The sequence below is a fragment of the Anopheles darlingi genome, chromosome 3 (genome assembly GCF_943734745.1).
Source record: "Anopheles darlingi chromosome 3, idAnoDarlMG_H_01, whole genome shotgun sequence".
Classification (NCBI taxonomy): domain Eukaryota; kingdom Metazoa; phylum Arthropoda; class Insecta; order Diptera; family Culicidae; genus Anopheles; species Anopheles darlingi.
Window position 1 is genome coordinate 28,958,439 of NC_064875.1, and position 22,743 is coordinate 28,981,181.

A 22,743-nucleotide genomic window follows, 5' to 3' on the forward strand; every position below is an offset into this window, starting at 1 on the left:
CTTCTTCCCCCTTTTTCCCCCGTGTTCCGGCTCGGGCGTTCTTTACTTTTTATTTTTATTCATCGAACCGGTGGGCAAAATTTTGTATCGCTCTCTGGGCAAGAGGAGGTAAGCAGGGAAAACCGGTGGTCCAGAAGGTGGCTGGAGTGCAGTTTTGCATTCTGCACCGGGCCGATGGCCACGGTGCTGCTGCTGCTGCTGCTGCTGCTGCTGTTGGTGCTAGCTACCTCAAAGGACCGGCGGGCATAGAAAGCGATGGTGGTTGGTGGTGGTGGTAAATGGCAAGTGACACATTTCGAGCGCAAATGGTTCGCTCGATCGCTTTGACATCAAAAAATGCACCCAGCGCTGGGGGGGGGGGGGAGGAAAGGGGTGTGCAAAAGGTATGACCGGGGAGCTACAAACCCATTTTGTGTTTGATGACTTCGTCAGCAACGTTTGACATCGGCAAATGGACCCCTTGCTCAACACAAGCAGCAGCAACAGCAGCACTATGGTGGTGTAAAGGTGTGTTGTGTGTGTGTGTGTTCGCCATTGAAAGCCCGTTCACAATGGGGTTTCTATAGTAAAAAAAAAAAGCCTGATAAGCCCGTTTGTGAGAGCTTTTGACACACAGTTTTCTAACACAAAAGTGAGTCCCCGAACCGCCGGGCACACGGAATGTTTCGCTGGCGTAAAGTGCATTTAGAGGTTATGGGTGGCTCCTACAACGACACTAATTGCCGTTGCGTTTTGCTCGCCTGCTTGGGATTGTTTGCTTGCACGCTTGCACGGTCACCTCAATGACCAGATGGAAACATTCATCGATCGATCGATCGATCGATAAAACAGGAGGATGAGTGCGCAGAGCACCTACCTTCCGAGCTGTTGATAATCCGTCAGGGATTATGACACAAGATTGATAACAACCGGCAGACCTACACAGAAAGATAAATGTCACACACCACTGCGTTTTCTGTAGTATCCGAGTACTGTTTGCTTTTGCGTTTGTTTTGGTTCCGTCAGTCACTAGAACTGGAAAATGGTGACAGTTACTTATCTACCGTACCATAAAATATTGTTGTATCGTGGCAGTCCAAAGGTAATGTCAACAATCGTGTTGTCGTGGAAATTTCACGCCTTACGTACCTTTTTTTTAAGAGAATGAAAGAGAATTCATAGATTCTAGCGTGGCTTTCGCGTTCCAAACCCCTTTATTATCGATCTGACGGTGCATTCCGAGATAGCCGTTTAGAGATTACGTAAGCGATGCTATCATATTGGAATGTATCACACGCTTAGCTATTTTTATCGCCTAATGCAATAGTCGTTATTGTGATTCTCTTATTTCTGACCATCATGCCGTTTCTTCCGCGTAACAAGCATCTCCCTAACGGGATTTTGGATTCCTTATAACTTTCTGATGTTATTTAAACACGTCCAACTACTCAATTCCGGCCCCTGGGAGGCAAAACATCCTGTAAAGCACCCAGGGGCTGAGAGTGAGGGACACGGGGTAGGGATACAATACCAAAATTAATTCCGGGTCCATCCCGACTGAATGTTAAAAAAAAACTACTCAATTCCATCATATTAAACCATATCGTCTCGGTTTCAAAAAAGACATCGATGAAAGAACTCTCATACTCCATACCAAAACAATAAGACGACGTAAAAGAACTAGCACGATAGGATGCCTAATGGACAGTTATTGGCAAATATTTCCACTTAAAATGCAATATCCTGCGCTTCTAGCGCTACATCAACAAATCAGATGCACAAAACCCATCCCTCAACGGCTTTATCCTAACTAAACTTTCTCTAAATCGCAAAAAACCGCATTCCGTTTTGATTTTTTGTGTGGCATTACCTTCCACGAATCGACGAACCGACCCGTAGTGCATGTCTGGGGCACCGCAACCTGGGACTTGGGCAGTGCCAAATTCTAATGGGAATAGTGGCGCGTCAAAGGTTAGCAGCATTATTTCTCCATTCACCTGGCCTTTTTTTTATCGCTCGCTTGACAGGTTTGGCGTGAGTTAGTGCAGCCATTCGCCGCGCTCGTTACTTTTCCCAGTGCACGGGATTCAGCGGGGATGAGGGAAGGGTGAAGAGGTCTCCATTATTGCATTTATGGTCCTGTTGTCGCCCCACCCCCGGGTTGGAACTGTGCGACGATCGATCGATCGAAGTAGCAGCAATATTTTATGACCAAACTCGTTCGCATGTCAAGAGTATGCGATTCCAAGCCGAGTGGTTCCAGGTATTAGACGAGTGTTCTGGGGAGGCTCTGGAAAATATTTAACTGTCACCAGCCTGTCTGACAGCTGTCATTTAGCGGCGTTACGTAACTTTTGGCGCTTTACTTGTGCCACTATGCAACGGCTGCGGTGACCTCACCAAAAAAAAAAACGAAAGACAACTACCACAATTCGGTTCCAGTCCGACGTAATACCTAAATTGCAGAAAGATTCAATTCAGGGGCCCTCAAATATCCCGTTTGCCCTCAATATTGTGCAACAATCGACAAGTGCGGTGCGGTGCGGTACGGCAAAGCAACGTAAACCAGATCGCTGGCCTTGATTATTGAATTATTCCTCCATCGATCAACTTCATTAGACCACATTTAATTGAGGGGGGGGGGGGGGGGATGGTAAGTGAGCGGGGTGACCACAATGGCGGTAATGCAGGGCACGGGGAGCCGAAGAAAAATAAAACTAATTCCATCCCTCCCAGATTTGATTTGCGGTTTCGGCTTTTCCGGTCGGGGTTAAATCAATATTATTGCTACAATCAGTACTCGCAGCGGTGTAATTGCATTGATTTGCAGCGACCACAGAAAGCGGAGGTGGCTTCAGTTCGGTGGTTTGGGTCATCGGATGTGGCGGATTGATAACGAACGTTTGTCGTCGTTGGGTTGCGCGTGTTACGTTGCACAATGCACAATTAAGTAGAAGTCACAATTCAAACTCGAAGTCAAAGTCGCTCCCGTCGGACTCCATCCTTTGCCTTAATTAGTGTCATTGACTCAACTTTCTCTAGACACTCATTGCACTTACACCCTCACAGGGCATACAGTGACATCACTCGAGTGCCCGGGCGTCAGGTGGATTCTTATGGATTATGCATCGTAGTGAATTCAATGTGTCCAAGAAACCGGGACCCGGCACAAGATTTACTACTCCCTCAGGTGGCTCCCGAGATTAAGCGACTGAAATTTTATGAAGATAAATCTTCGTACGCTTCGGAGTACGACGACGACGAGGTCGTTGTGTGTGCCGTCCGTTTTGGGGGGGGGTGGGGGTTCGTTGGTATCTCTCATATCTCTCTAGCGCTCCATAACGAGCGCACATTACAACGTCGCACGGCGCGGCCACGCGGTCTTGGGGCAAAAATAGTTCCCCAAAGGCACGTTGGGTTCTCGGTACCATCATAGCCTTCTTCGTCGAAGTCGAAGGTTTTTCACGAACCCAGCGACGAACAAACGACGACCAGCGACTTTGGCAACAGGGAACTGCTGGACGTAGCAGGCGGCTGTTTAGGAGTGGTTGCAACTCAATGCAAATGGTGTGCATTTTGGGGCGGGCTCGAGCCACTGGAAAAGTCGGAATGTCAGTCGCCGGGAGTTGCTGGCTGTTGCAGACAGACAGTTTAACCCATCATGCCCCCCGCCGTCTCTCTTTCGCTCACTCGCACGCGCGCGCGAAATGGCAATATGGCGTCGTCGTGGTCGTGGCAACATATGCTCATACCCCCCAAACTGCAAGGTGCGCTCGTGTGCGGCCAGGACGCGCGCGCGCGTTCTGCGATGGCATATGCGGTGCGCCATTATTTATTGCCCCCCCCTCCCCCCCCCCCTCGGATTGTGTGCCACTGACACTCTCGTGGTAGCGCATCGTTTGCAGTGTTGCAGGATTGACTTACGCCAGCGATCCACGCCATCCACAGGCACGCACGAACACACACACACACACACGCGGGCGTGTTTCACGTGGAATTGAACGATGCACCAGACCCGTTGTCGATGACAGATGACGATCGGCGGTGCACTCGCGCGGTCTTCAACTCCTGTGCACGGACACACACGAACGCACACAACACGCAATATTAATGTTAAACATCATCAACACTATCCGGCGAGGTATTGGATCAGGTTGTATGTCGGGGTATGTCAACACGTTGGCACATTACACTCTTGGAGAGCGCGTGCAGGAATGTCAGGATGACCTTTTCCCAAAACACAGGAGACCCTTTTCGTAGTTCTTGTGAGTTGGGTTGTCGGCAAAACAACGCGGAACGGGAACGGGGTGGGTTGGTTGAGCGCATAATAACATAATCCTCTTTCTGTCCCGTTAACCCCAACTCTTTCTCTTTCTCTCTCTCTTTCTCTCTCAGGTGGAGTGCATCGCGCGTATCTTCGATCTGTACGAGCGGTCAGTGGTTGGGCTCGCGGACGAAAACTATCCCCAGGTGCGGGTCCTCTCCAACAGTGACAACGGTGTGCACTTTTCCTTCATGAGCGACAAGGACGAAGGTAAGTCGGCAGAGCAGGGCAGGGCAGGACAGGACTGCAAGGCAGGTGGGAAGGGACTCCCCGCTCTTCCCTCATGACCCTCCTTTTTCCGGGCTGCTCGGTTGGTGGTGGTGTAATTATGATATTCTTGCTTTATTTCTAAAGTTTTACATTCAGATTTATGCCTTTAGTTGCACTTTTCTCGCATTTTCCGCCATTACCACAGCGACGGTGCGGTACGGGCAGGTCCCACGTGGCACCCGCGTGTGTGTGTGTGTTCTTTGTCGTGTCGTGTCGTGGCGTGCGAGTGGCAGAGTAAGGAGCGATAGGATACCCGGGAGTTTCGAGTCATCCATCAATTGTGTTAACTTTAATCCCACCGGATGTTGGGGGAGGGTAGGGCAGGAGGGAAGGGACTGCATTGTTCGCGGACGTGGTTAAAGTCAGCTGCAAACGATGAACTTGGGTACGTGGAGTTTATGGCGTGTGCAGTGCTGCTGTTGGATTGTTTTTCTTGCACTGCAGTAAGTCGCTTTTAATGCATTTCTACAATATGCTTTCAATAGTGGACCATTGGACCATCGGGAAGACTTTGTTTTTGGTTGATATCTTACAGGCGGGACAATCGCCTTAATTGCATATCTTGTAATTAAAACAACGAGTTTCACTAAATGGGGTTTACCTAGAATTCAAACGCTATGTCAAAAGATTATGTCGCTATGTCAGTAACTTACACGTTCCCAAAACGTAGTACTTGGTTTCCATATCATATATCATGGTTTTCAATCAATTAAATTCGCTCTTAAGCCGTTCTTTGAAAACTGTTTAAAACTGATTTATATTTTTATCTCTTAGTGAAACAAAGTATTTTTCCTTTTTAAGATTTAAGACGAGGAGAAACTAGGAGGTATTTAAAGAGATGTAAAATTAAAGAAGTGTGCTCAAGAAGTGCAACTTTCTTCTGATATGTATTTGTATTTCAGTATAATAATGGAAGACAATGTTAATTTGAAATTAGAATTAAAATTTGGTGGAAAATTCGAAATTTGAAAATTGTATTGCTTTAAGAATGCCTACATAAAGAAACCAAATGGCAATGTGAGCTCTTCATTTAGCACAAATATTTTTGATTAATTATTGATTAATATTAAACTTAATAATTAATACTAGTTTATTCAAAGCATAGGAAACGAACTTTACTTTTGTTGAACTATAACTTCGACAGAAAAGGCCAAATCTATTTTTACCTCTTCGTTGTTATAAATGCCACTCTTGAAACGTATTGTATGAAAAAAAACAATGCAGTCATTCTCGTAACTAAATAAGTCTCTTTTATACTGAAAATCTACGAAATGCCTGCCTAAGGTTGACGAAAATAAATGTATTTGTTGAATTAAGCTTTTAGAGAGCATACATTAACGGCAATAGTATCAGCACATCTCTAGTAATGTGTGTGTGTAGGCATCAATTAGGAGGGGATGTGTAATGTTTTGAGGGTGGCGAAAGGCGTTAATGTGATGGGTTTTTGGAACTTGATTTGGTCTTGTAATCCGGAATTTCGGATTAGCGATTTGAAGTTCGCAGTAAGTAAGAACCCATGTTGAACTCTAAATATAGCGGGCCGTTCATGTTGCCACAAAATCAAATGCCAAACAGACATGCCAGAAGAAAGAACCTGTAATGCTTGATCAGTTGGTTAGGCAGGAAGGAACTGTTTCAATAGAAGGCTGTCAAAAGAAAGAAAATTTCAAACATCATAGAATATTACACACTATAATGGGCCTCTTTTTTTCTAGAAGAGTAAATGATACGGTCTTGTCATTGACTCTTAGAAATATTCTTCTCAAACCCCTGCCGAGATATTTTGAGTATATCCAGAGGAACAATTTACCGAAAGTGATTTTCTTCTTGTAGGCACTGTTTATAAACTTAATTGTTGAAGAGCAATTATTGATCCATATTTAAAATGTGTGTAGTAAAATGTAAAAAGATGCTTGAATTATAACTTTGAACTGTCTGATCTTCATAAAGTATGAGATTTATAGCAAGAAGATGTTTTATTATGATTTGTTAATGTTATCAAGAGTCAATTAGTCTTCACATTAGAAACACAGTTCGAACACATCAGATCATTACAGATCAATCACAAAACTCGTTACAACTTTGTTACAACATAGTTCAATATTACTGTAACTCTGCTCCTGTATTCTTTGTAGTTAATTAGATGTCTCTCTTCATTAGCAACTTCTGTAGGACGACGGAATCACTCAAACAAGAACTTCTCTCTTTTGTAGCACAGTTTACTCCAAGTTTAGTTTTACTTCTCCTCAAACACCTCCTACGTCCTTCGGCTACTTCTTAAAGAGCGAGGATACTGTATTTATTCCAACAAAAAAATTAAAACACTCTCCAAACCAAACTTTCACCAAAAACCCGTGAAAGGATATCCCTCTAATTGAAAGCGACAAATTCAAACAATCCACTAGATAAAGTTGCGTCTGCTTGGAGCATATTTCGCTCTAGTTAAAAATGAAAAACTTTCCGTTTGATCCAGTCACAAGATTCCAAGCGCCACTCCAAGTACTCCCCACCAAGTACACTTCTACTCCCGCCCATATGGGATGGATGAGTAGCCCAGAGCTCACGCAGAATACCACTTTTAATCTCTTCGCCCTGAACTTGAAGAACCTCCTTTAACAACGCCCTTCCCGACCGAAACCCAGGAGAAAGATGAAGCAGAACTTAATGCAGCTTTCGGAAATGCGATAAACCAACTTGGACACTTCTTTGCCCAAAAACTCTTGGGCCATGACTTTTCAAAAGTTTCAGCTCCCTGCAGCCATCCTGGACCGAGCGAACTCGGGGATTGCGATACAAGACGACAACACAGCCGCGCGAAAGTGAAAGCGTATTCAAACGAAGCGCACAAGCACAACGAAAGAAATGGAAAAAGTGAGCAGAACCGTGAGAAGAAGAAGAAGTCGAAGAGGAAATCCCTCCCGACACTTGCGTGCGTAAAATGTGCGTAAAAAGTCTTGAAAAGAAGCGTTCCACGAGGTTCCTGTTTCTGTGTGTGTGGGGGGAAGAAGTCGTTACTAAGGTCAGGGGCTTTTACCGCTTTTACCCGTGAACCTATGCAGAAACCTGCGCCCGAATCCCGTTCCGAGTGTTGACAACCGAAGGGAACCGACACCGATTGTGGGTTCACCAAGCGTCAGTACTAGAAAGTGGTGGAAAACCAGAACCGTATACCACACCACACGTGATGTCACAACACAAACACACACACAGCAGCAGCTGGGGCCTCTTTTTTGTCGTCCACTGAACTGTCTTTACGACCCATTATCTGCACGTCTGGTCGCTTAACGACGTGGCAGAGCAGCGCTTGCAGTGGACGAGATGACGACGGATGGCCAGGATTCGGGTGAGAATGGCACAACGAAAGTCCAAAAATAATCGAAATCGGTAAGCGGAGGATGTACCTTTCCTGCCTGCCTGGCAGAGTGGCCGGCCCATGGAGGAAGGTGCCTGCGGCCGGACCGGAGCAATCATTCCCGCAACAGTTCGAACACAGTTCGAGGCATTCGAGCAACGTGCCGGCGATGGAAGGACCGTACTCCTATGGTCCTAAGGCAGGCTAGTTTCTAAAAATAATCCCTCGAATCCCTCCCTATCGTTTCGACGCCCCCGGGTCAAGAGCTTGCAGGTCCAGGTCCAGGTTCAGGTTCTTCCACCATACGTTCGAAATTTGTCGTCCATCGTCGTCTCTGCGCCATCTCCTGACGACAACAAGGGGGGGGGCAGAGGTAGTTAATAGTCGTCGTTCAAATATCCCGACGCAAGCAACTTCAGGTTCTGTGTGAGGTTCTCCCCAGCCGATTGGCCACAGCAGCAGCAGCAGCAGCAGCAGATGCTCACTACGATGCTTTAGCACGGCACACAAAAAAAGCGCTATTGCCAAAGTCGTTAATGCGTTCTACGTTTGGGCCATCCATTGGCCCAATCCAAGAGTGCCACGTGGATGTGGATGAAGGTTGCATGATGATGGTTGCCAGGAGAAGGGCCCTCCGAGCCCGAGGCCGAGCTGATCTTTTAGGAGCTGATCCCTCGCTGGCTCATCATCAACGGAATGATGTGACGATTATAAACAGAGTGCGGTCGTCGTCATCATCATCATCATCCTCGTCTGCTCGGCCATATCGTACGTACGTTGTACGGCTGTGCTCGATTACTGTGCGGGACAATCTAGAGGCCGTCATTCATTCGACAGCTCATTTGGCAAGATTTGTCAGGTAATGGAAAAATCATTTCCTCGCGTCACTCCACACTCTCTGGTGGCGGGAGTGTCTCTTGGCGCTCTTGGCTGCTGCTGCTGCTGCTGCTCCCTCTCGTGGTCGCCATTTGCGCGCGATACCATGTGTGTTTAATGGATTTTCGCTTCCTTTGCGTTCGCTTTTACGTTTTGTGCCTCCTTTTCGTCAGATGAGGAGGAATATTCCTCTTCGCCGCGCTCGGCTTGACACCCTGGCACAAGACCACACTCTGTGGCAGCAATTGGTACCTACTAAATTCATAATCCATTACCTTCTTATTCTTTCTGTCTCTCTCTCTCTCTTCATACAGCCTCTTCGTCACGAGCACGTCACTTGCTGCCGTGCTGGCCGGTGGTGTGGATCTTGGCCGGAATCGTTCAGCTTATAGCCACCAACTGCTGCTGCTGCTGCTGGACGTCCTGGAATTCGCGTATCAGCGTCGTACATTCATTTGGCTAGCCTAATGCCACTTAGGAACCCGCGCGCGGGAAACCAACAGCGAGGAAATTCGTGGAATGGAGTTTGTGGTGAGATTCTCGCAGAAACACCAACCTCTCTCCCCCACCTCCAGTCAACCGGCAAGCCGAGCTTTTCACCGTTCGTAATAGGATTCCCAGGTTACTATGATGCGGAGACTTGATTGTGGTCTGAAGAGTCACTTCTCGTTATTGAAATGAGACACACACACACCCCCCTGGTATTGAAATGTTTTGGAATGGGTTGTTGGAAGGTACACTAGTGTTGGGCTGTAAAGAAAAGCATTTCCCCCTTTTCCCAATCCAAAAAGGGTATTAGAGCAATGGCAATCAGAAGTAGTGGTAGTAGTACCATTAACACTACCACCACCATCACCATAACCACCACTACCACCACCACCAGTGTATCGTTTACAGACGCCGTTTGTTATTGTGCGCTTGTCGCATTGTTGCGCTTCGTTTGTTGCAACATGGAAAACGTCCCGAATCGATCCGATCGATCGATGATTTCACTTCCAATAAATTCATTCTTGGCCATCGTCGGAGTCGGAACGGAGGTCGTAATGCGGCTACAAATCCGTCCTTTTTCCGACAAATCCTCCTCGTCTCTCTCGCTCTCCGTGGTCGCCTTGCAGACGCCAAGGTGCCTCGCATGCTCGTGTTGCTTTGCTCAGGCCAGGGACATCCTACCCTCTTCTCCCCCTCCCCCATGAGAGTGAAACATGGCACGTTCATGTAAATGTCCGATTTGTTTTATGCCATCACCACCACCGCCATCGCGCCCGGAGTCGCTTGCTTTGGCATTTTATTACACGTGGCTCTTGTTATTCCCTCATGGAAGGCTTCGGCTTTCCAGGAACCGAGACCAGGCGAAGGAGAGAGAGAAAGGTTTATTTCTTGGGCTTCTCGTTGAGCAACATTCCGACATGCGCTCGATCGTCGAGCTGTGGAAGGAGTTGTGAGGATGGCTTCTATCACCTGCAGAATTCCACTAACCTTTTCCCCCAAAAACGCCCCAACATATTATGCTGACAATAATAAGTTCGCACGTGCGGCCATCCTGAGGTACCACCACCATTAGCACCGTGGAGATTTTGCGCGAGATTTCGCCGTGGAATAAATCATAAGACACTCGCATGGCATGGCGTGTTCTGGCGTCGCATGGATATCCGGAACCCATAGCCTACGCGCACCTACCTTCACACTGAGATGATCAACCGTCAGCGATCATAAAGAGAAATCAACAAATTAGCCTAAAGCGAGCAGTAAGGATGAAGTTAATCGTCGGTGTACCAGAAAGAGAAATGGGCAACAAGAAGCCAAGCAATGCAGAGCTATATTTATTGCTAAAGACCCCAGACCCTTTCTCCTTGATCCAAGAAGAAAAACCACGCCAGTGACTCACGGTGTTATCCTGTGTATGTATATTATTATCCGGACACGCTGCGTGACTCCAAACCAATGAATGTGTACGCGCGCGTGTGTGTGTGTGTAGAGGTGGATGCGGGGAGTAGGATGTGCAAGGCAAGGCAATCGCACATGTAAATCACGGATGAACGTTAAGCATAAGTAATACCAGAAGACATATGGACACGCTGTTCGTACGCCGGGATGGGCATCGGGCGGGAATAGAATTGTAAGCAGACAGAGACAGAAAGAAAGAGGGATATCGATATAAGAAGCAAAATAATGACAAATGGTAATGAGAAGGATAGAAGTTAGACAAAAAAAGGCAAACGAGTAAATAGTATATAAAAGGAAGCTAAAGAGAAGAAAACGGGGAAAGAGATGAAAAAAATCCTAGCAAAAAGAGAGAGAGTGAGAGTAAGCACTAAGCAAAACAAAACAAATGAAAAAAAAAGTAAATCTAAACATATATATATAGACAGAGCAGCCATACAGAGCGAGACAGCGAAAGGGCAGGAAGGAATGAAAGATGAAACCAAAGCGAGCAAAAAGCGAACAGAAAGAGATGCGCGAGCGGAATCGGTAGCGAAAGGCGGCGGGTATTCGATACCCGACGGATATTGGAAGACTAAATAAAGGCGGCTTGAATCGAAGCCAATATTGTTTTTTATAAAAAAAAAAATCCCCTGCGGTCCACTTAATGCCTTGCAGCACTTCACGTCTTGCTTTCCAGCAACTACTTCTATCTAATCAGACGGGAGCTTTCGCTTCCGGGACCACGAAACGAAGTGAAACAACGTTAACGAACAGTGACAACACCGTTCCGTTCCGTTCGCACGGTTGCCTGATTTCGGGCGGAACCTCGGCCACGGGGCTCTTGTTGACTTGTTGACGTGAAAAATAAATCAAACAAATCGTCTTCGTACCCGGAGGAAAAGCCGCACGGTAAGATCGCTATCATCTGCAGCCGTAGCTCCTTTTAGCGCAAAAGTTCGCTACAAATGACGACGCGCACGAGCACACGTCGATGTGTGTGTGCGTGTGTGTGTGTGTGTCGCCGAAGGGTTTTCCAATAGTTCTTATCATCAGCTTCCTACACCCATCGCTACAAACCACTCCCAACCCTTCAGTCCGTTCACTATCCGGGGATTGGCGAGGTGAAGATTGACTTTCTGGAGTCGAACGGACGGAACGGAGGCGGACAAGCGGTTGCTGACGTTGCGGCATCCATACCCAAGGCGAGGCGACGCTTTGGAGTGAACACTACCATCGTCATCGCCTTACACACTGGAAGAACAGGACAAAGAAAGCAAAACGGGAGCGAAACGACGATTCGGACGACAGCAAATGGACATCCGGCAATATCGAAATCAATGAAATTCGCTCCTCGCGTCCTTTCTCCAGGCGATCCACAGGCATCAGGCTATCCTGCTCCTCCTCCTTCATCGAGCCTCCCGGACACGCGGGGACTTTCCATTCAATATGTGTCCCCTCGACGCCCGTATTTGGTATCCAATCGACGAACACACAAAAAGAAGAAGAATCCGACACTCCGGGATGTGGGTGAAGGAATGTTACGATATTGCTACCATGTTGTGGTTGCACATCGTCCCCTTGGATCCACCAGGGTGTCCACCAGAATCCGACAGGGCCACCAGAGAAACCGAGAGAGGGGATATCAAGGGCGGTTGGGTGGTGGTGCCGAGTTTCCTTTTTGCACCAAGATATATAGCCAAGTGATTTCGATAGGAAATTTATGTGACACTATGGGTTTTCGGGGGACTAAGACCATGGAGCATAGTCGGCCATTCAGCCATTTGTTGCCACCACCGACGGACGGACGGACGGACGGCCGGACGAACGAACGAAGTGGGACGATTAAATCCGGTCATCAGAGTTAACAATTCTTTGACAGATTACTTCTGACAGTTGGAAGATTGGATACTGCTGCAGCCTCCTTGGTTACAGAATGCGATTATCCAAATTGCCCAGCTACTCAGTAGCTCTATAGCACCAGCAGCAGCAGCAACTCAGTAGCTCAGTACCAGTAGCCGTAGCAACGTCAACTCACGTTTGAGCTGCCCAACCGAACCTGGAAGGAGAACAGGGATGGACTTGGCAGCGCGATGGAGGGAGCTGCTGCATGTTGGATGTTCGCAGAATTTATAATTTCATATCCTTCCTCCGGTGCACACTGACAGCGACTTTGTACCCACCATCGAGCGACATCTATAGACCCAGCGACCGACCGACCGACCGACCGACAGACCATAGTTTGAAAAGTCACTCCACTGACATGACCACCAGCTCAACCGCACCACCACCATCACCACCGAGGGCGGATGTCACGAGTTGAAGTCAGTTTATCCAGACCAGGAATCGGAGAGCGCCTCACAGCAGGGTCAGTGTCTTGAGACACTTTTCGGAGACATTCGTGGCCACACTGACATCGGATATCCTGGCCTGCTGGTCGAGAGGTGTTGGTGTGGGTATGGAAGTGTGAAAACATTTGAACCAACCTCTCGTTGGCGCTCCCGGCCCGGCCCTCTTCCCGAAGGTTTTCCGGATCTGTGGTCCGTTTATCCGTGGTGTAAGTAAGGAGTTAGGAGCGCAAGGGCGCGTGCACCGATACCCGCTTCGCATAACTTTTGGGACTTGGACGGGACGGGAGTCCACCTACCACCACCGGATGGTGTTCAAAATGACGTCCACCGTTTTCGCGACACACTTTACCGCCCTTTTGTTCTTCTACTATACGGGAAGGTCCGGGGGTTCCCCCGGAACAGGATGAGCTTCTGCGGGAGTTTCTAAATCAAATTTACGGGTGACACTTTCGGGACGGACGCACGACCTGGCCGTGGCCTGACCATCCCACGCGCCATACGCGCACGCGACACCAAGTGTCATGCTTTGTCGCCTCCGCGCCGGTGTCCGTGTGTCCCTATGTGTGTGTGTGCGCGCGCTCTTGAAGTGGGTCGAGTGGGGTTTTGGTTTCCAACTTCTGGATCTTTCTCGTGCCCCCGTGCCAAAAAGTCCTCGTCCAAAGTCCGGCTATAACCCGTCCCGGATCCACTACTCCTGCTGAGCTGCGGCGTGACACGCGAAGTGTCTTTCGCACATCGTCCTCTCCACACTTTCCGGTAACTTTCTCCACAAGAAAGTCCCGCCACAAGTTCTGCTTCTTCACTTCTCTCTACTCCTTTGGCGTGCACCGGAGGGTTCAACGGTCCAGATAAATTTCCAATTCTGAGCATGTTGATATTAATCCTCAAAATTGGTTTCCTTCCCCAGGGGCAGGGATGGTATCCGGGATCATGGGACGTAAGCAGGGCAGGGTTCCAGCAGGGATTTCAATATCCAACTGGGCTCGTGGTTAGCAAAGGGCCCCCTGTGTAGTAGTGAATGTGAGGATGCCTCTCGCAATCTCGCAATAAACACCTTTGCACTCCGATTGGACTTGAACACAAGGAGAATGTGACAGACCGACCGGGGGACAGGGAAAGAAAAGGAAGGAGGGGGTCCGTTTCCCAAAAACCATCCCAAAGCCCGGTGCCAAGGGCCAAGGGTTTTGTGATCGAAATGCAATGTTGTTTCGACTTCGCCGCTCGGACTCGGCTGCTCGGTCGAGAGGAAGGAACTCTGGTCCGTTGTCATAGCAGCAGTCACAGCAGCTGCGAAGGCCAATAATTAAGAAATGTACCAACAGATGGTCCGCAGACCCGGTGGACCTTGCGTGTCCGATAAATATGTATGTATTCCAGCAACGTTACCGCTACCTTCGGGGCATGATAAGAGAGCGAGAGAGAGAGAGAGAGAGAGAGAGAGAGAGAAAGAGAGAGAGAGAGAGAGAAAGAGAGAGGGAGGGAGGCAGTGTTGGTGGTAGTAATGGTGAGAGGTTGAGGATCTTGTGAAAAGTGGCTGGGACGTGGCATCCTACGTTGATTACCGGAGAAGATTTGGAGAAGAGCAACCAAACAACAACAACAAACATGGTCCTCGAGTCGAGCTCTGGTGGTCTATGGAGGCAGAGTTAATGGGGAAGGGAAGTGACCGCTTTGCTGCCCTTTTTTTGGGACGTACGGTATCCTCCACCTGATGCTTCCTCAACTTTCGCCGGGCGGACGGAAGGAGCTAATTCAGTGCAGGAGATACGATGCGAGGGCAGAGGGGACGCACCAGCAGATGATTTGGCGATGACCCTACTCAACGCGGCTTCAGCCTGCCGTCCGCACATCCATCCAATCCGCCCATTCATGCAATCCCTTGGTCCGGACGACGACGAGGACGACGACGACGACGCGGTGAGTGCTTCGTTGTCTGCTGTGGTGATCCTTGGACTGCAGGAGTAATGTTGAATATTCATCCAACGCTCGAGAGCTCAGACGTGGAGTGGCCGACCAGGCAGACCAACGCGCACATACACACACACACACACACACATACAGCTCAGAGTACCGATGTCGAGGACGACGACGGTCAAAGGTAACGGGATGGGACAGCTTAAAGGAAGCATTCAAACGGAGGGACTTTGGCGTTTTAGCCGCTGAATGCTTTTTGATAGATAGTAGCTATACCTTTCCTACCCGCTCTGGACCCTCCCTGGAGAGAGATTCGTTCTCTTCGCCTTCACCGTGATCATATGTAATGTGAGTAATGCAACCCCGGGTTTGCGTTGGCCAGGTTTGCGACACGCCCGGACTACTTCACCCGATGCGCACCATTTCCCCTGGACCTTTTTTTTTTTGTTTGTTTCCTTTCTTTCTTTTCAGCTTTTGGGATGTTGGTGCTAGAGCGTACGCGTCCGGGTTGGCCGATCTCGGGTTCTGCGAGGAAAGGAAACTAGTGAGCAGCGCTTCCGGTGGTCGGCTTACCACCGGGGAGACGGGAGAAGGGAAGCTTAGAACTGCTGCGACTTGCTGAGCAGCTTTTGGAGAAGTTTTTTTTAGGTTTAGTGTCCGGGCTCTGGTTGGCGTTCTAAGCGGTCCTTTTTCGGGCCGTGGGGCCATAAAGTTCAACTGGCCCGGCCTCCCATGCCAAAAAGGCCTACATCAAGTGGAAGCCATTGTGGGCGTTGTGGTGGGGAGGGCGGGGGCTTCCTAAAATATTCACTCAAAATCACTTCAGCATCAGCAGCAGCAGTAGTAGTGGAAGTAGTAGCTGTGGTGCGGGGATCACGGAAAGCCAAACCAAGAAGCACACACACAATGCCGCTGCTGATTGCCGCAGAACTCAAAGAATGCAAGCCTCCGAGCCCCCGAGGGAAAGGAAGGGGGGGGGGGGACTGGGATCACGGCCGTGGCGCCTTGCAGCTGATTGTGGCATGTAGAACATGTGGCTTAGGTCTGACAGATGTCACCGCACGCGGGCGTGTGCACCCGTGTGTGGCTGTGTGTGTGTTCCCTTGCGCTCGGATGACAGTCGGCTGAGGTCGCAAAGTAGGCTGTGTAGTCATCCATAAATCACGGTGACGACGGCGACGTTGTAGGCTCCTTTGGTTGATTTTGGTTTGGTTGTGTTCGTACTTTAAGCCAACCGGTTTGGTTCGGGAACCGATTCGAGAACCGGTCCGGAAGCTGCACTGCACTGGAGTGGAAAGGTGGATGGATTTTCAACTTCCGAGCTCTATCTGAGTTGATTGCTACACCTTTTAATGAATTCTTATCGCCTTTCCACAGGGCAGGGTTCCACCCCTGCATATAGACGTGACTGCCACAACTGAGATGGTTGATTTGAGACTAGATTCAAAGGCATAGCGACAAGCGCAGCTACAGCAGACTTCACTTCCACTACAATACTCTCTCTCTTTCCTTCTTCGTTCACTGTCTCTTCCTCTCTTTCTCTTTCCACGGATTCTGCTTATCACCCTTATACCACAAATAGATAGCTTCGAATTGGTATTCGGCTCGAACCGTCTTGATTGATAGCACTTCAATGCAGATGAGGAGCCGCTGATTAATGGTTAGAAGGTTTCGAATGATGTTCGGTAGCCCTGCTTCTCCTTCACCTTTATCCTCCACTACTACTACCACTACTGCAGGAGAGCATTAATTTCTATCACGCCCCACGCGGCATCCAATTCGCCAAACCCAGTGCCCTCCCGTGCCGTGTATTATCATCTACACTTGACTAATGACAGACGTGGCGACGAGTACAACGAAGACTTCGAACTCCTGGATTCCCATTACACTGGGGACCGGTTACATCACGCCTTCTTGTTCTTCTTCTTCTTTGCTCTGGAGAGGTAGCCGTGGTTTTGGATTTCAGCAGCTCTTGGGGCTATAGTTGTTGCCGATCTCGTTATCGGTTCTTCCCGGTTCCTGGTTCCCGGGCCTTTTTGTTTTTCTCGACTCCCATTCCCCCCGCTTGATGGTGGATTAGTTTGAGCTGGGATTAATCAGGTGGTCGTCCGGATCTACGCAAAACCCATCCATCGTGTGCCGCCCACAATTTACCCTCCAATTACTGCCCTCGCTACACCTCTTCATCTGAACCACTGCCCGAATCCCGCTCTTGAAGGAAAAGTAAAAATTAATTTACTTCAACGTCTCGCGTTGGCGAATCTCCCTTTCGAGTAGACCACTCCCTTCTTCCCCCGGGGTGACCTGATGTGAAGACACTTTGTCATTTGCATTTCTCACCCTACTGTTGTTGTTGTTGTTGTTGTGTGCCATTCCGTGGAGTGGAGTAGCCAACCTACAACAACAGCAAGGCAGCTACATCGTTACAATCGCTTCTTCGAAAGTGACAAAAACGCAAAACAAAAATCCACTCGAGACCCGGGCGCTCGGGGCTGCCGTGCTCCACCACTTCAAAACCCTTGCCGGACTCATAAATCTTGGGCGCGCACGGTGCGCGGTACGCGGCTTAGATGAACATTAATTTAATTTGGATCTAGTACGTTTTTTTTTTGTTGCAGCCTTTGTAGCATCACGCAAGCCCCAAAAACCCGTCACTCGCTACCTTAGGGCTCTCTTGAGACCTTTACCCAACCTTGCGGCCTAGCCGGTGACACAGATTCAAAATTTCACCTACACACGGCACACGGACAGGGCACACGGAAATGGTTGTAGGGGAGGTCTCGGATTCCGGTAACCCGGTTGCCGGTTTGCCGGTCTCCCGGTTGCAGCCCCGGTATTAATTTAATATAAAGTTTCGTTCCGTTTTGCACCGATACCGATGGCCAAATCAAGGGGCCAAAGGCCCGGTCCCGGTGACACCGGTAAAGACCGGGACCTTCTTCTTCTTGAGGCTCTACCTGACTGACAGCAGGTCCGTCGTTGTTGCTGCTACCTCTCAAGATGGCCGGTCTCACTCTCTCTGTTTGCTCGCAGCGTAAAATGGCTGCTTCCTTTTGATCTTTCAAGCGTTGAACCGGTCCACTAGTGGGAGGGACCGGGGGGGGTTTTCACTTCGCTCTTTCTCTCTCTCTCTCTCTCACACACACACACACACATCGGTTAGCGCGTGTGAGCAAATCAGCAATAATTTCCGATTTCCTGATAAAGTGAAATGAACGAACGCGGTGCTCGAGCGTCGCGGTCCCTCTGCCAAAAACCTCAGTCCGACCCGCCGGCCATGCCCGCAAAAGCGAATAAACTATTATTATCCTTTTGTGCTGTGCCCGGTGATGCGTTCTGCCTGCCTGCCCGGATGCCTTCTGATTTTTCGGCAAACCTGGCCTCGGGGCCCATTTTTCTTCGTTTTGGGTCCCGCCGTGCGCCGTTGGTCCAGCCCGTAATCGTAAGTCTTCGTCTCCGTCTCGACTGGGTCGCAACGAAACGGTTCACCTCAACAACAATGGGTCTCCATGGAGCAAAACAAAACGAACGAAAGGGGATGGAGAGACGAAGGAAGGGGAGTGAAGTGAATAAAAACGCGGGACCTCTCTCCTCTCTCCCTTTTCACTCTGAACGAGGTGCAGGATGAATGGCAGGAAAATTTCCGGAAAATATTTCAAACACACACAAAAAAAACGTCGAAACTCCGGCCAGGGTGAGTAGGGTTCAGCGTTTCAGCTGATGCCAAATCATGCACCAAACAGAGAGTGAAAGAGAGAGAGAGAGAGAAACCCCGGACCGGAGCTCGGTCATCGGATTTTCGGTTCGGCCTCAAGATCTGCAGCAGCTCCAGAACCACCTCGAAAACCTCGCCATCCCCGAAACAATCTCTCCCACGAGAGCGCGATTAGTGACCACCCCTTGTTCCCTGGTTTCCCTCCGGAAAAAAACCCCTGGAATCCGCCTCCCGGTCGATCCGGAGCTTTAAGTACCGGACGGACGGACGGACGGACGGCCACCATAACGAGCCTCGCCTCTCCCCGTTCCCCCATATAGGTGGAGAGTGACTGGGCGAACAAGTTTCGTCATTTATTTCACGAATCAGCACAACTCCCCCGACCGGGCAAGCACACACACGCACACACACACACACCAGCAACAACAACAACAATAATACGACGAGAGGACGACGAGAGGATCGAGTGCAAAACCATACAAACGGCAAACGGTAGCCGGGACCACTCAGGGGAGCAGAACGCGTTAAAGAGCCGAACAATTTATGCAGTCATTACTCCGGAGTTCTCCGGAACAAAAACCAGTAGCAATAGTAGTAGAAGAAGAAGAAGCAGAAGCACGAATTGTGCTTCATTGGGGGGAGCGGTGTGTGCGAATCATCATCATCATCCTCGTCGACTTCAAAAGTCGTCGCTGGCGCGCGTAGAACGAACGCTTCCCAATCAACGCGTCCTCGCGCAACCATTGATTGTCGACGTGGCCAACGACTTCTGCTCTGCTCTGTACGAATGTGAAACGTCCCTCACCGTCACCGTCGGAGGCTGTCCAAAAAGGCGGCGGAGAGAGAGAGAGCGAGAATTACGGAGGACTTCACGAGGAAAATCAAAACGAAATGTTCCGAGAAACTGTTGTGTCATCGTCGTCCACGGCGTCTTCTTCAAACCAACGCTGATGACCTGCTGCCGGTGCTGCTGCTACCACCCCTGGGAGCTCGTGCGGAGACGCCAAACATCTTTTTGCCGGCCGACAATCTCGAATGTCGAGAATGTCGAGTCGATTCGCCACTTCAGAAAGAGTGATGTTGCCACCTTAATGCCTCTTCCGGCAGTGGCAACAGCGCAACAACGCCAGTAGGCGACGAGAGAAACAACCGAAGGAGTACGACAGCCAACCCGACGGGAGGACACTTTCTACGGGGATACGTGGTAGTTCGGTCTCGGCCTTATTCCCCCCGCCCAGAACCGATAGGGCCTGGTACAGTGTACAGCCTAGAAGTCATTGGCACACCGGTGGTAGAGTTGAAGAGAAACCGCGCGGCAACACTGGAAGGGAAGGATAGTGCGTCGCGAAGATAATGCTGGGCTCTAGGCTGGTGTCTGGAGAAACCGATGAACGCAAAGGACGCAACGTTGTATGGAAATAGAGAGACGGAAAAATGATCCAAATGCTTTGTATGAACGTGCGAGTGTGTGCGTCTGCGTCTGTGTGAAGTGTGTATGCGGCTCTACAAATGTTTGTACGAAAAGCTGTTAAGGAATGATGGCTACGAAGCTCGCGCCAAGCTGCGACTTACGCGCGGCAGAATACTGTCTCTACGTGTCGCGCACTTGGTGCTGGCTTCGGCGCTTCGGTCGCTTCGGTCGCTTCAATCGACAACCATCACTCGTAAAAACATACTATCCGGGGAATAATAGTTTGCCCATTTTGTTTTCTTTTTGTTTTTCGTTTTCTTTCTTTTTCCTCCTTTACATCCACAGAAGATAGTAGTAGTTGCTCTGCCTAGATAGTGGTGTTGATGGTGGTAGCGCAGCGAGTTGACAGACGCTTTATGTTGCGATCTCGGCGGGTTTTTTTTGCATTTGCATTCACAAAAAGTTGGCGCACTTTGTCTGCTAATAACGCAGAATTTTTGGGGTAAAAGCTTTCTTTAGGAGTAGCGCAGGGCTGGTGAAAGAACGGAAGGTACAAAAGGGAGTGTAGTGTAGTACTTTCATCAATCTTTAAATAAGTTGGTTGTAGCTGTTGTTGCTGTTTCGTGTTTGAACACAAAACCGATTTTGTTCAGTTGATAGAAACATACCCCTTTTGTTGTACGATATGATACGATAAGTTGAACATTAACATTGTTCAAGGTTATATTAGAGCAAATAAGCTTCCTTACATGACAGACCAAGTTCAAGTGTGAAAACTTAAATAGAGCCTTAGAACTGGAGTGGCCAAACGACTCAATATCAATATTTCCTTTGTTGAAATTATTTTACATCATTTGAATTTTCTTTCAAACTATACTTCAGTACTATACTATTACTTACCAAGAAATTTAAAATGTTACGTAATACTCAGGATATTTAGTATATCCAGGTGTATTAATGTGAATCGATTAAATATTGTTTCAACAGATGGTGGCCCTTAAAGATAATTATATGTATCTTAATTAAGATTACAATCAAACAAAAAGGATTAGATAATTTTTAACTGTTATTGATCAGTACATGATGAGTACATATTTATATGAAAATACCAACATTAGTATACTACATATAGTATGCAATATCCGATCGTGTTGTGTTGCTCTTATCTAATCATGATAACTAATACAACCCTGTATAATGTTCTATCCGCTGTCAAATAATGAACTGAACAACACACATGCACGGTCAAAAGACATGTTTTTTTCTATTTCTGAAATAATCCTATTGTTTGTTAACATGCAATCCTTAAAGCCCATCGTTACTAAATAACTGAGAACCTAAGCGGTAAACTTTGCGCCCTTCAATTCCAAAGAAGCTATATTCAAATCCTCTTCTCCAAAACACTCTTTGCCAAGTTCAACAACTTTTCTCACTACCTTTTTCCATTGACAAAAGCCCTCTTTACCGTGTTTTATGTTCAAAGAATTGCCATTCAGCTCCCACCAACACACACACACACACTAGCCTCGTCTAGAGGCCAAAAGAAGGACACACTTGTGCATCCAAGGCCGGATGCACGCCCGGTAGGTAATTGCAGGACCAGGTTGCACAAACAAACCTCGCTAAATTGCTTGAGGATGTCGTGTTGCCCTTTCTCCCTCTGCATCTTCTAGAGTCCTTCTCCATCTTTCGTTTCAGGTGGAGTGCTGCGTCCCTTAAAGGCATCGCCATGACGATACAGCGCCCCATCGGCAGACGCGTAACACTGCCGAGAGGTTAACTAGAAGACGGGGACAATATAATCGATTTGCAAGTCGATCCTAGCAAGCCTTGCAGCTAGCAAGCTACCTCGTGGCAACGTCAGACCTGCTGCTGCACCGTTGCCATGGTCGTGGTAAAAAAGGATATTTAATGAGACTGAAACTATTCAAAGAAGCAAAACCCCGCCCTAGGGGGAGGGAGTGGGCTCATACCGGTGGGACGGTGGCATCGACTTACAAGAGCTGAACCACCGGTACAGACCCCGGGAAACCGTACCGAGCGCACCCAACACATACACACACACACACACACACAAAAAACAGTGGCTCGTCTCCGTCGCCGAAACAAACGAGCTTCGAGGCGTGTGTGTGTGTGTGTGTGTGTGGTTTCTTGTAGCGAAATGGCGTAACAAATGCAAAATGGTGTGCGTCCTCCACCACCACCACCACCACCAACACCCCATGTAACCCCTTTCCGCGGAGTGGAAGTGCTTCATCAGATAAAACGTAAAAACGAATCACATATGCGAACAAGAACACCCCTTATTCCGGACCGAAACCGAACGCCCATCCGCCGCCATTTTGTCATCCGGTCTCAGCTGCAATTCTTGCTGGCTTTGGGGCTCTCGACTCACGACCTCGAACAGAGAAAACGGTGCAGCAACCAGCAGCAGCAGCAACAAGCAACAACAGCAGCTCAATCTTTTTGCTTTCTCGCATGCTCGCGATGTTCCGGAGGTCGCTTCGCTCGGAGGTGCGCCGCGCGTTCCAAATGGTCGCCACACTCTCGCCGCTTCCCCCAAAAGGACAATGAAAATGTAATTCCATAAAACTTTTTTCTCCCCCTCACCTTCTGAAAGGGTCCCTCTGT

The 22,743-nt window shown here is 48.7% G+C and overlaps 1 protein-coding gene across 1 annotated transcript in view; it reads left to right on the forward strand.

Moving 5' to 3' along the window:
* LOC125957633 (uncharacterized) overlaps positions 1 to 11,323 on the forward strand; it is a 71,915-nt gene extending 60,592 nt beyond the window's left edge. Inside the window, exons 5-6 of the mRNA XM_049690478.1 lie at positions 4,375 to 4,513; positions 9,116 to 11,323. Coding sequence (XP_049546435.1) covers positions 4,375 to 4,513; positions 9,116 to 9,264 — 288 coding nt within the window. The 3' untranslated portion in view covers positions 9,265 to 11,323. The remainder of the gene's footprint in view (positions 1 to 4,374; positions 4,514 to 9,115) is intronic.
* The last annotated feature ends 11,420 nt before the right edge of the window (positions 11,324 to 22,743 follow it).